This window comes from Patagioenas fasciata, chromosome 20 (genome assembly GCF_037038585.1).
Source record: "Patagioenas fasciata isolate bPatFas1 chromosome 20, bPatFas1.hap1, whole genome shotgun sequence".
Lineage (NCBI taxonomy): Eukaryota > Metazoa > Chordata > Aves > Columbiformes > Columbidae > Patagioenas > Patagioenas fasciata.
Window position 1 is genome coordinate 3,892,022 of NC_092539.1, and position 14,242 is coordinate 3,906,263.

General features: G+C 45.1%; 1 protein-coding gene across 9 annotated transcripts in view; it reads right to left on the reverse strand.

Annotated features, from left to right (window-relative positions):
• The window catches only part of TNC (tenascin C), a 68,538-nt gene that overhangs the window by 31,782 nt on the left and 22,514 nt on the right, over positions 1-14,242 (reverse strand). For all 9 annotated transcript variants that reach the window (XM_065854128.2, XM_065854130.2, XM_071817319.1 and 6 more), the window contains exons 2-10: positions 12,450-13,042; positions 9,597-10,817; positions 7,556-7,819; positions 6,586-6,701; positions 6,333-6,489; positions 5,541-5,810; positions 4,627-4,812; positions 3,813-3,902; positions 3,070-3,333 (exon numbers count right to left, since the gene is read on the reverse strand). In XM_065854128.2, the coding sequence (XP_065710200.2) occupies positions 3,070-3,333; positions 3,813-3,902; positions 4,627-4,812; positions 5,541-5,810; positions 6,333-6,489; positions 6,586-6,701; positions 7,556-7,819; positions 9,597-10,817; positions 12,450-12,912 (3,031 nt within the window). In that variant the 5' untranslated portion in view covers positions 12,913-13,042. The remainder of the gene's footprint in view (positions 1-3,069; positions 3,334-3,812; positions 3,903-4,626; positions 4,813-5,540; positions 5,811-6,332; positions 6,490-6,585; positions 6,702-7,555; positions 7,820-9,596; positions 10,818-12,449; positions 13,043-14,242) is intronic.

Sequence of the window (14,242 nt, forward strand, 5' to 3'; positions counted from 1 at the left end):
CAAACAAGCAATAGCCTGGTTTGTGATACCTTCATTAGTAACAGAAAGGAGGTACCTGTTGTAGCCACAGTTTCCAGGGGAGAAGAGTGCTGGTCCCCAGCCAGTCCATACACCTTGATTCTATAGGAAGCGTTAGCTTGGAGTCCATCAGTCACAGCACCCAGGGATTCTCTGGGCAGGAAGGTTTCTGCAGGGGGCCCAGTTGCCAATGGCACTTGCTCATACTGCACCACAAAACCACTGTAGACTCCTGTATTCGCATACCAGGAGACACTAAAGCTGTCGTCTGTTACCCTGGAGACCACAAGGTCCCTCAGGGCATCCTCCTGCATCCCTGAGGCCTCTGGAGCAAGAAAGCTTTCAGAGCCAGAAAGCTCCTCTGGGTCAGGAGTCACTGCCTGCATTGGACTTGGACTATATACAGCTACAAAGAGACAAATAAGCAAAGGGCAGCATCAAATATTCAGTCTTTCCATTTCGGTGAGACAAAATCATACTTAGCAAACTGTTCACTGTATAATCTTTACCATCGTTTGAATGCAGACTCACAGACATCAATCAAAAATAAACTTTCTCACTTGAGCTGCACTTCATCCATATGAAGGAGACAGAAGCAACAGAGGGCTGTCATCCTATACTATAGAAGGGTTTGTGACAATACACGAACAGATTGTCCTGACAAGCGGTGGATGCCCCAATCCCTGGAGACATCCCAGGCCAGGCTGGACGGGGCTCTGAGCAACCTGAGCTGGTGAAGATGTCCCTGCTCATGGCAGGGGTGGCACTGGGAAAGCTGGGAAGGTCCCTTCAACCCAAGCTATTCTGTGATTCTATGTCCTTTTCTCAGGGTTCATGAGCTCTGAATGTTTCAGCTGTCTGTGTGTGGGGAGCTGATATACCTAAAACGATAACAGGAAGAATGTAGAGGAGAGAGGAGGCACCAACAGAAGATCTTCAGCTCTGGGGCTGAAAGAAGCTTTACACTCAGTGATAGAAAACCCACTATACAAACAAAATAATATGTGGGAACTCCTGAATACCTGCTAGCAGAGAAGCCTGACCGAACCATCAAGAGTATGAGAAGAATATAAGATGAAAAATTGGTCATCTGCAGAAGCAAATGAAAGCCTGAAGAGAAAAAATTCTCCACCCTTTCACAGTCCCCGTCTCCTTTGTTCAGTGAGGATGGCACAAACCCTTTAAACAGCAGGACTGCCTCCTCCACCCACTGAAAAGAGCTGATCCAGTCCTAGCTGTGCTACTGGTATTTTCCACTTCAATCACTCCTCTGGTTGCTCCAAGAACTGTCCTCAGAAGTGCATGGACCTGAGATCTCCCACAGCTCCATCAGAGGGTAAAACAACAAGTCTGTTTGGCTTTGCCTGAGGACTTCAGGACCTCCCAAATACTGGGAGGACTGACTTGAGGGTGGACGAAAAAGCAAACTGAAGCAGACACCTCTTGTCTTATACCCCGGGGGTCTTACAGAGCATTTCTGCCTCCCTGTGCTCATGTGTTTGGATTTGTCCATTCCTGTGCAGGAAAAAGGTCACAGTGACGGGTTATGTCAACTGCTGCTGTTGCTTCTAAGGAGCCCACTGCAGAGAACTCTTTGTTTACTGGCTGCTTCGAGCAAAGACTTAAAACAAATACACTGGTCAGATAAATGCTTTTATTAAAAAAAAAAAAAAAAATGGAAAAACCAAACCAAGAAAAAACAGCCACCTTCTGAGACTTCAGAACATGGTGCTGAAAAGATCAGACTGTGAAATTCCACAGTGTGTTTCTATCTCTTTTCACCATTTATGCAGACTGTCTTTGAGATCGCTCCGTCCTCAGACAGATGGGGAAAGAGATAACATTGGAAAAAATCAAAGCCTGCTCACTCCTGCCACATAAGCCTTCAGCTTCCTTTTGTATTTGTGCACCTTAAGGCTTCCATGTTTGCCTACATCAGACACAGGCCTGACTTAAGCATCAAATAAGTAATTCAGTACTGATAGTTTTCTGTAGTTTACACCATATCATATAACTCTGCTGTGCTGGATTACTTGACTCTATAAAGCATTTGGAGGTTCTGCTGACATGAACATTACCAGGGAATATGAAACCAGCTTTGATCGCTTAAGCTGTATAGTTATTAATTCATAAAATCCACAACTTCTGGCACGTGTTTACCTCATAGATGGCCTTTGGGGAGAAAAGGATAAGCAACTTGCTATCTGTTAGGGATACACAACTGTAGCCCAGCTGATTCTGATTCCATTGTCTCCTCTCACTTAGAGCAGTTAAGGCTTTGCCTCACTGGATTTAGCCTGAAGGCACCTAAACATTCAGGACTTACTTGTGTTCTATACCAAGACATAATTCTGTATGCAACAAACGCTGGGTGAAAACATTTCACAAATAATAAAACCTTACTCAATAAGTAGTGCACTGATCCTGGTTAAGTAGAGTGGTCTGTACAGAGATGGTAGAAATGGACCTCATGTTTGTAGACAAATGCAACGGGCATTGTATCCAATGGAAAGTGTGACCGAATTTATGGCAGTAGCCTTTCTTGCTTTTGGATGAGAAAACTGAAAAAGGGTAATACCAGAGCCTTGTTGACCTTGCTGAAGTGTGATGGGTGGAGGCATGCTGTGAAGAGAATTCGTTAGGCAGGAACAAGCAATATTAAATATGTTCTGCTTGCTCTTCCTCTTAGTTTTTTGGCTGTAGAAAACAAACCAAGGTATAAGATAATAATGCGCAAAAAAAGCAACCTCATTTAAAACAGAAGATGAAGTCTGCATTTCCTGCAGGACAAATAGCTACATTCTTTGAGAGTCTTCCCCAAGGACAAGTAGGAAATAATTGAGAACATGGAGTTAAACACAGCAGGTAAGGAAATACACAGCTACCCCTCAGTTTAGTCTAACATTCTAGTCAGAGCTAAGCCTGCTCTGCAGACAGTTGATGTTTTTATGCAGCTCCGCAGACATGGTTTATAAAATCAGGTGAAGTTGTACTTGGGCTAGACATTGCCCAATGACCTGGGGCAGGGAACTCATCAAAAGCTGTACTCACCAGTTGAACCCTTGACAGTTGTGGGTTTGCTCTTGTGTCTGCCTTTCTCTGCCACCAGACTAATGGTGTATTCTGTTCCTGGCTCCAGCCCTCGCAGGATAAAGGAGGTGCTGTCAACTGGGATCTCCGCTTCGTTCTTCCTTCCAGAGGGGCTGACATAAGTGAGGCGATAACGGTCAAACTTGGCCACTGGTCTTCTCCAGCGAAGGGATAAGGTAGTTTCAGTGGGGTCACTGACTTCCAAGTCCTTGGGGTTATCAAGATCTACAGATTAAAAAAGCAAAGTTGAGGTGTCTCTGAACTGCCCTGGGACAGTTTTTCAGGCATCTGTAAACAGAACACCACCAATACTGGGTGTCTATCAACAGCACAGTGTCTCATACACCTTTTGGAGCTTTTAAAGGCTCATTACTTGATGTAGGTAGAGGATGATAAAGTACTCTTTTACAGACAATCATACTAGAACAGGTTTCCCCCACTTTCATTCACTTCAGCAGGCATTGCATGGAGGAGAGGGAGAATTTAGGCCTCCAGAGAATTCACCTTGCAAATTAAGAATATCCTGAGAAAAATCCATGATTTGAAGGGCAGTCAGGACTATTGCAATCACTGAGGCTGTGCTCTTTGTCAGATCAACCTTTTGGCCATAACTGCTGCTCCTGTCTGAAACCCTCGCAATCAGAGGATGGTTCCACACGATTTGCTGCTCCCTCCAGAGCACAAATGAGGACCAAGCTACTCACCAGTGCCAGCGTTAATGGTAGCAGGAGCGCTTTCCCTGTCCTGTCTCACTGCTGTCACTCCAATGCCATATTCAGTTCCAGGCCTCAAACCTAAGAGATCAGGAATAGAAGTGTGAGTTCCTGTCCATGGAACATACCTAGGGACACTTGTTTAAATAAGGAAGCAAGGTAAGATATATTCTTGACTGGGTATGCGGAGAATTGGGGTTTCAGTTGACCTTCCAGCTGATCTTATGTTAATAAATCTTTTTGCATGTACATGCCAAAGGATAAAGATTATGGCTGATTGAGATTGCATTTTTGACACTGTTCAAATGCATAAGCAGAGACACTTTCTACTTTCAAGACCTGGCAGGATAGGTACTTCTGCCAAAGAAAAGCAGGTAGACATCTGTAAGACATGGAGAAAGTACCATTATCCAGCCTTGCAGGCTGGTAAGGCAGCTTGCAGGTATCCACGAAAGTTGCAGAGGGTGCCATCAGTAAATACCATCCCTAGGCACATGCAAAACCATTTGAACTCAGGGATGTGAAACCATCTCCACAAAAGCATGAAGCTACCTAGAACTCTGGGATGTGACTAGCGTGGTTCAGAGATACACGTGAAAGTGAAATGCCACGCACCTTTATTGGCTGGTTAACCATCTGCAGGTGTGCAAATATACATCACATGTGTTTTAATTGCTTCTATTAAAATGCATAATCTCTACTTGTGCCTCTTATGTATAGTGATCAAAAGGACATTTTCTTTAGGATGATTTTTGCTCTAGGATGATGATAGTGGCAGGACATTAATGACAATCTCTTCCCCTACCTGTGAGCGTAGCCCTGGTTGTTGCTTGGTTGCCCTTTGGCACTGTGATCTCAGCATGGTCTCCACCAGAGATGGGAGCAAACTTAATTCGATAGTTATCAATATTCGCATGGCTGTTCTTCCACTCCAAAGTAATGCTATTGTCTGTCTGTGACACCCGCTTCAGGTTTCTTGGAGCATCCAGGTCTGTAACCAATCAAATAATAAATAAATGAATAGGAATAATTCTCTTGTGACAGCAGTCTTCTATGACAGTACTTTTTAGAAGGTGAAATGATCCATAGAGTTAAATCCTGCTCTGAATGAACAACTACATTTTGGGATGAAAATAGAGCTAATTCTCTATGTACCATTTACTCAGCTCTCTCAATGCATCAAATCTTGACAACACGCTAAAGGACCCACACTTTCATGAAACATTCTCAGGATCACTAAGAAGCAAAGTAAATACACAAAAGCACAATGGAAAGCATTTGCAGAACTGAAAAAGGAAAAAAGCAAAGTTCTTTGCTAAACTGTTACACCTTTAGACAAACAGAAAGGAGGTTTTAGGTGGAATAGGAACCATGGAAGAGATTTAGCTCAGTAGACAGGCAAGCAATCCGAAGGAACTTTTTTCCTGAAGTAGAGACCTAGGGTATGATGAGCAAAAGCTTCTAAGTAACTAAATAACAAAATTCCCATGTTCAAAATACATTTAGATAATTAGGGGGTCTAAATATTTTGTTGAGTCAGTAAGATGTATGAGGCACAGCAAAACATTCTCCATTTTCATGTATCTCTATAATCTAATGACAATTCTGTATTGATGCAGTAACTATGAACTCAAGCAACATGATGCAAACAGCAGAAGAAGATTGATGGCGGCTGCACCACCTTCCTAGAAGTCTGGATTTGTATCCAAAGCCTCTTACCTGTGACAAAGACTTCTTTCATGGGGTCGCTTTCCATGTCCCCTCGACGAGAGATGAGCGTCACTTCATACTCTGTGTGCGGCCTCAGGTTTCCAATAGAATATTGGTTTTCATCTTCAGAGAGGTCGATGGTTGTCCTGTCCCCTGGAACATCCTTGGGGCCGTAAGTGAGCTCTATGCCTTCAATGTCAGCCAAGGGTTTGGACCATGTGATAAGAGCCGTGGTGTCTGTGACATCTTTTGCCTCGATCTGGCTAGGGGCATCAAGCTCTGTTACAAAGAGAGAAGATGTGGGTTTTTTCACAGAAATCACGCCAGAAAAGTACACATTCTTGTGCATTTAACCGCTGATTCAGAACAAAATTAATGGCTTCTACCAACTGAAACTTATCTTCATTTACTTTCTTCCTTCACTTTCTATAGTTGTAGAAGTGCCAAATGGAGCCGATTCATCAGAGCAAATTCGTCACAATTCATTAACATTAGAAGCTGACAAAGACAAGCAGGAACCCTAAAAGGTTCTTCATCTGTACAACAGAAACTCTCCTTTAAGTAATTTCTTCATGCAAATATCACCAGGATGAAAGAAACTCTAGTTCCTGTTGATGTACGTTTTGAAAAAGAAGAGAAGTGCATACTGCTTGCTACCTTCTAGCTAAATATTGATTTTCTTCTCTCTTCATCAATTCAGAGCATAAAGCTTCACTTTCTCTTTGTTTAAAAACTCCTTAGGCTACACCAAACAGCAATTCTTTTATTGGTGACACTACACCAGATACAGGCTGTGCTTACTTGTGGTTATCACTTTGGATAGTCCCGGTCCTCTGGTATTGTTTTTCACAATATGAAGCGATACGTTATACTGTTGCCCTGGTGCCAAACCTGGCTGCATATAAGATGTCTCTGGCCTTTTCAAGCTGCTGGTTATATCTCCATTATCATCCTTTTTCTGTAACATACAGAACAATCAGTTGGTATAAATATGAAAAAATCGAGGATCTTTCACTTATATGTGGCCTCTCTACAAGAAGCGCCACTTCCTTACCATATTGCGGAAGATCAGCTCCCAGCCATCAAATGAAAAGTTCAGAGGATCCCACTCCACCTGGACAGATGTTTCTTTAACAGATTTGAATTTCAGACCTTCTGGAGCAGGCAGATCTGCGGCGGGGAAAAAAAGGGATATCGTTACAGAAGCAACAAATTCACATAAATAGGGCGCTGGAGTGGGACAGCTTTCCACCACTACAAATATCTGCCATGTAGGTATCTGTATCTGAAATGTTCAAACCCACTTCACAGCCAGTTATTGTGTCTTTGCACGGACACTCCTCTGACCCGCTTCAGTTGTCACCTTAGAGTAAAATGAATTTTGCCCGAGAAACCTCTCTTTTTGTCCTCTTGAAAGAAGCCCAGTGTGGGCATTTGAAGTGAAGTGAGATGAATCCTGCCCCAGGTGTCTAAAAATGAGAACAGTGACAGAAGTCAAAGAGTATCTTTTGAAGCTGGGATATTTAGGCATGACTGTGGTGTGCACAATACAAAAAAGAAAGATGAAAAACAAATGGACAGGCAGACAGAAACTAAGTTGTGATAAAACACACTGAAGATGCAAAACAAATATAATTTCCATTTTAGTTGAAACAGTCTGAATCCAAGTGATTTCATACTGCCCTTTTACATGCTGCTACATATTTATTTTTTTTTCAGAAAGCAGTACCAGGTTTTAAAAATGTGTCTTATCATGAAGAAGCCAAGGGTCTTAATTTACAAAGACCCCAACATATTAATGGGAGGAACTACAGAGAGCAGAAGAGTTAGTGAATTGTACTTTTATCACAGTCATTGCTAATGGAAAAGAATAGAAAAAGAAAGTGCAGAAGACTGTCTTGTCCAGAACAGAAGATGAATCAAAAATAGAAAATACAATAGAAATAGTACCCAGAAAAAGGAATGCAAATAAATACATACTATGGAATAGACAAAAGAATGAATACAGGGAATGTTAAACTCACACGTTGCTACTCTGGCACTGACTGGAATACTCTTCTTGTTTTTAAGGATTGCAAAGACACGGATGAAGTATTCTACACCTGGCTCCAGCTCATGGATAGTGGCAACCGTCTGGTTCCCAGGCACAGTGAACTGCATATCTAGACCACCACTGCCGGTAGGGACATAAGTGATGAGGTACTCGTTGACGAGGTTCTCATGCTTCCATTCCAGATTTACTGTTTTATCTGTTACGTCTGTCACAGTCAGTTCAGTTGGAGGAGACACTAGGAAGGGGAAAAAACCAAAACAAATTTATAAGAAGTTTTCAAGGCTCAGAAAATAATGACTTACGCAGTTCCACATTTTCCCAGGAACAGTTTATGCGAATCATCTAACAAGCAGGGAATGGGGAAGTCGTGACACACAAATTAGCTGCTCAACAAAAGGAATGTTCAGCTGATGAAGACTACAGACATTTCCAAAAGTCCTGGGCCAATTTCTACACATACACTTGTGCACAACCTATGGCTGATTGTGTTCCAGGTCCTCTTATGGCTGCTGCACAAGACCATTCTAGCTGGGTCCTTAGGGATTCAGATGCTTAATTCAACTGCCAGCAACACATGATTTCATAGCTGGAAGTCCAGGGGTTACACAGAACTGCACAGATTTCCCAAAATAAAATAAAACATTATTATTTTTGTAAATACTTTCAATAGATTATTCCACATTTGCACACATAAAAACACAAAATGTGGCTTGGAAGTCTTCCAGAAGGAGGATATGAAAAATGGGATTTTCTTTTCAAGGGTATTCATTGTCTTCTATAAATTCCCAACTCCAAAGTACTCTTTGATTACTCTACAAAGATCTTAGTTCCAAAATTTCTCCCCTGGGACCTACTACAGAAAACCAGCTCCTTCATAGCGTAATATGTGTCATTATCTAGCTGCTAAAATTTTCTATCAATTTCCATAGAGTCAGTGGCACTGAGAAACTCTAAGTATGTGACTTTATAGCTAAGTTTCCACTCCGGCTGATTCCATGATTTTTCTCTAAGCTTTAGTCAGATCTAACATACACACCAACATATTTCTATGTCGATATATCAAGTTTTACTTTAGTTAGAAAAATCTCTTTGGCCAGTTGAGAGACATCCAAGGCTCCTGTAATAATCCTGAAAGCTTGTCCTGCAGTATTTGCAACATCTGGCTATTCCATCGTGAGAGTTTTCTCATACAGATCACTTGGATAGGACAACGTTATTTTCTGTGTGTGCCCTGCTTCCACTACAGCCTCTGCCTCCCCCAGTGCTCCAGCTCAAAGATCTACCTCCAAAGCAAAGTTGCTGAGCCCTTGGGGTCTGCCAGTGTTTATTCTTCAGAGCTGTTTCATTTTCAGCTCCTACAATAGTGATTGTCAATGCAAATGCCTTTCTTACCCATTCAGCACGAGACTGGGAACCAGAGCCTGGCTGTAAGAAACATTTGATACCCATGCTCTGTATTCGCTGGCATTCATCATCTACATTAACTCATTCCTGCAAAACCTTATCGTCTTTAGTCAAAATCCAGTCTGTACTCTCCTGATTAATCCTGCTGAATACCTAGTAAGATGACTTTGGATACATCTTTCTCTTTTCCATAGCTAAATGTTTCTTTCAGATACACTCTTTTTTCAGCATCAAGAGGTGAGTAACCATGAGAAACTGAAAGGTCATGGTGACAAAACTCAATCAGTGCTGGCTACAGGTCCAGTGACAGTGTGGTGGGAGCAAAATGGGATATGACAAACAGACTGCATCACCAGTATCAGCCCATTAGCTTGCTGACCAGCAAAATTCACCAGCAATCACCACATTTACACAGCCCTGAAAAGTCAGGGACGCCAAGAGCTTACAACTGGTGCTGTTACTGCTCTGATTCAGCTGTTTGATCTGTGAAAAAGAAGAGTGGTAACAGGGCCCAGCTACATGGAAAAGGTTGACAGAGCCCCTGAGGCTGCTGGAGGGACACAAGGAATTACCCAGGGAAGCAGTTCAAAAGTGACATTTCAACCTACCATCGGAGCAGTCATCCCCCATGTAACCCTCCTCGCAGACACACCGTCCATCCACGCAGCGGCCAACGTTGTTGCAGTCGTTGGGGCAGGTCCGGTCACGGCAGTCCTCCCCCGTGAAGCCCTCGTGGCACACACAGCGCCCATCGATGCAGCGCCCGTGCTGGTTACAGTCATTGGGGCAGGACAGCTCGCCGCAGTCCTCCCCCGTGAAGCCGTTGTCACACTCGCAGCGTCCCTCCACGCAGCGCCCACGGTTGTGGCAGTCATTGGGGCAGCGCAGCTCCCCGCAGTCCTCTCCTGTGTACCCCTCGTCACACACGCACTGCCCATTGACACAGAGCCCGCGGCCGTGACAATCGTTGGGGCAGCGCAGGTCCCCACAGCTTTCCCCGGTGAAACCCTCGTCACACACGCACTGCCCGTTGACGCAGCGCCCGCGGTTGTTGCAGTCGTTGGGGCACCGCAGCTCCCCGCAGTCCTCCCCGATGAACCCCTCGTCACACACGCACTGCCCGTTGACACAGCGCCCGCGGTTGTTGCAGTCATTGGGGCAGCGCAGCTCCCCGCAGTCCTCGCCCAGGTAGCCCTCGTGGCAGATGCAGCGCCCGGCCACGCAGCGCCCACGGTTGTGACAGTCACTGGGACACCTCTTCTCACTGCAGTCGTCCCCCACAAAGCCCTCGTCGCAGATGCACAGCCCGTTCTCACAGCGCCCGTTGCCGTTGCAGTTGTTGGGGCAGGTGAGCTCTCCGCAGTCCTCCCCGGTGTAGCCCTCTTCACAGAAGCAGGTCCCGTTGACACAGCGCCCACGGTCGAAGCAGTCATTGGGGCAGATGAGCTCGCCGCAGTCCTCACCAGTGTAGCCCTCGTCACACACGCACTCATTGTCCACGCAGCGCCCGCGGTTGTGGCAGTTGTTGGGGCACAGGGGTTCACTGCAGTCCTCGCCGGTGAAGCCCTCGTGGCACACACAGCGCCCATTCACGCACCGCCCATGCACGCTGCACACCGGGGAGCAGAGCTCTTGGCTGCAGTCTGTGCCCGTGTATCCCTCAAAGCACACGCAAACCCCATCCACGCACTTGCCTTGGTCGTTACAGTCGGATGGGCAGGTGGGCTGGCTGCAGTTGGGGCCTTTCCAGCCAGGCTCACAAATACAGCCGCAGATCTCAATGCTGTAGTTGCCATGTCCACTGCAATAAGGTTTTGTGTCCAGGCGACCTGCACCAACAATCCAGAACAATCGTTACTCAGAATCACAGAATGTCAGGGATTGGAAGGGACCTCAAAAGCTCATCCAGTCCAATCCCCCTGCTGGAGCAGGAACACCCAGATGAGGTTACACAGGAAGGCATCCAGGCAGGTCTTGAATGCCTCCAGAGTAGGAGACTCCATAACCTCCCTGGGCAGCCTGTAACTCCCTTTAGCTCAGAGACACATTAGGCTGGGGGGTGGCACACTCAGCTCAAAAACTGTCTGATTCTCCCAGCTACCTGCAGGACATCATTTCCAGAATCACCAACGCTTTTGAATGAGAATTCCTCCTTTTTCTAGTGAGATTTAGTTTAGCAGGAATGCCTTAATTTTCACTAATGCCAAGGAAGAGCCGTTGCCAACTACTTGGTAAATGAGCATCCTGGATCCCTCTGCCCTTCTCAAAACCCCTCTTCCAGTGACTGAGCAGCTTTCCTGACTGCTTCATCAGGGTATGCACCATAAAGCATTATTCACCAGTTCACTCCAGAACACGATAAGCCAAGCAGCATGCTGTAGCATCAACTGTGAAACGGGTTCTTTGCTCAGAGGAACTGATTACTACTGAGAAAACATGTGTTTTCTATCTTGTATGACCTATCTCTTACCTCAGTCTAAGAAACAACCGGAAGGATACATTTTTCCTCCCCTTCTCTAACTATTTGTGCTGGTCTATTGCCTTATATCCTGCTGTATTTTTATTGGTCTCTGTTAAAGAAAACTTGGAAATGAAAATGGTTACATTGGCAACTTACTCAAGGGGACAAAATGTGGATCCAAGAACATGAGTTTTAATCTTAACTTTGATACAAACCGTCACTGTGCCCAAGTGCTGAACATGCTCAGTGCCACAGACACAAGTCAGCCCAGGCAGACTGCTGACCCACAGATTCACAAAACTGCAAAAATGAGTAAGTGCATCTTGCAAGCTGGCCAAAAACATTCTCTGGTTTGATTACATTTTAAATTTAACAGATTGACTTCTGCTCATTCACAGAATCACAGAGTATCAGGGATTGGAAGGGACCTGGAAAGCTCATCCAGTGCAATCCCCCCATGGAGCAGGAACACCCAGCTGAGGTTCCACAGGAAGGTGTCCAGGCGGGTTTGAATGTCTGCAGAGAAGGAGACTCCACAACCCCCTGGGCAGCCTGGGCCAGGCTCTGCCACCCTCACCAGGAACAAGTTTCTTCTCAAATTTAAGTGGAACCTCCTGTGTTCCAGTTTGAACCCATTACCCCTTGTCCTGTCACTGGTTGTCGCTGAGAAGAGCCTGGCTCCATCCTCCTGACACTCACCCTTTAGATATCTGTAAACATGAATGAGTCCCCCCTCAGTCTCCTCTTCTCCAGCTCCAGAGCCCCAGCTCCCTCAGCCTTTCCTCACACGGGAGATGCTCCACTCCCTTCAGCATCTTGGTGGCTGCGCTGGACTCTCTCCAGCAGTTCCCTGTTCTTCTGGAACTGAGGGACCACAACTGGGCACAATATTCCAGATGCGATCTCACCGGGGCAAAGCAGAGATCTGAGTATCTATTCTAAATAAGATTTATGGCCAGCACAATAATTTCCCCAAGACCACTTCCCCGGTTTGCCTCACCTTCTGCTGCCTGGGCATTGGGGCAGCACCCCACCCCGCTGGCACACTGCTCCCGCAGGGACGACACCAGTCCCTCCAGCTCCTCCAGCCTGCTCAGCAGATCCTTGATGTCCGGGGCAGCTGCACAACCACAAGCCCGGCGGGGAATGTTAATACGATGGGTGAAGACAATCTGGTTCCCCTCGTTCACCGTGTGCTCCTCCTGATTCTTGACGGGCTCGATTTCCGCTTTCAGGTCCGTGTCACCACTCGCTGAATCCAGGTCCACAGAGCAGAGGGAGCCAGCAGGTAACTTGATGTTGTAGACATGGTTAAAAACCACAGGCTGATTATCCTCTGGCAAGGTCACGTTTAGCCCAGTCTCCCGTTTTTGCCGGATAATTCGCTTGATGAGTCCACCACTGGCATGCTGGTACAACAAAGAAAAGATTGCACAGGCCAGAACCTGGCTGGGGAGTCCCATTGTGGTGTTCAGTTCCTTTACAAAGCTGATGGAGTCTTATATCTGTTTGATCTTTATAGTCTGGAGCAGAAATAGGAGAACCAGTTCAAACCAAGTCAGGTATCCTTTTGTTTCCTGGCACTCTTGTTCCCTAAAAGAAGAAGGAGTAGTTTAAGGAATGAAACACAGGTACACCACCCAACAAAAGGCTTATGACACCCAATATGTGCTGGCATCCTTAAAGAACATGGCTGGGGTGCTACTCAATATACGATCTTTACCCAAGCTGCTGAGCTTGCTCTTATGTATAATAACAGCACATCAACTTATTCTCCAGGATCTCAGTGTGCTTGTGAACAACACATCACAAGGCACAAATCCTGAAGGAAGTTACTATTATTTCCAATTTAGAGCAAGCATCGTGGAACATGGAAGGTTTAAATGCCCCAAGCCAAAGACCAGGGCAAACAAGCTACTGAGTCTCATCTCAACTGAAAACACTATTTTCAGACAGAGGTAGGCAAAATTAATCTGTGTTCTGTTATGATTCAACTAATATTAAAAGTCTGTATTTCCTTCACTCATTAGTCCACTGCTTTTAGGTTACTGAAGGCTGTATTATGTAAGAAACTCGAAATGTTGTCAAAAGGCATATCAACACCACTAAGCTCATTGTCACCCTTCTCCATATGCTTTAAATTATTCCAATTGCTTGTGAATCTGAACTTCAGGGCTTGAAGCCCAATAGTATCTTTCAGTGTGCTGATGATTTGTCTACACCACACAGATAAATGGAGCCCTCGGGAGAACACTGCAGGTTGAAGGTTCTGGTGTCAGTGCTTGTAGCACAGAGAGCAATATTTTAGCATAGAAATAGTAAGAAACAACAGAAGATGAGATTCCAATAAGGGAGGCATGCTGTAAGACACACACAAGTAACAAACAGCAATAGAAATACGCGTGTGCACATGAACACAAAAAAAGGAGAGGAACAGAATGCAAACAAATCCTTTGAACATCCAAGTCCTTCAAAAAAGGCAGAAAGCTTTACACCAATGCATGTGTAAAAAGCCTTTTTAGTAACCAACATGCCTTTTCATCAGGCAGCATTTCCCACTGTCTGATCTCTCATCAGCTATAACACAATAGCTCATTTATGGTTACAAGCACCTGGCTGGGCTGTAGCAGCTCCTCCTGAAACTCATTCTTTTCAGTTACCCTCAGTATTTTCTCTTTCTCTGTAACTGTTCCTTTCAAACAATGTGAGTCAGGGGAGCTGCAAGACATCTGTTGACTTCCATACAGAATCCTACTTTAGCACGTAGAGCAAGAACCGAAAGCAGCTAATGGG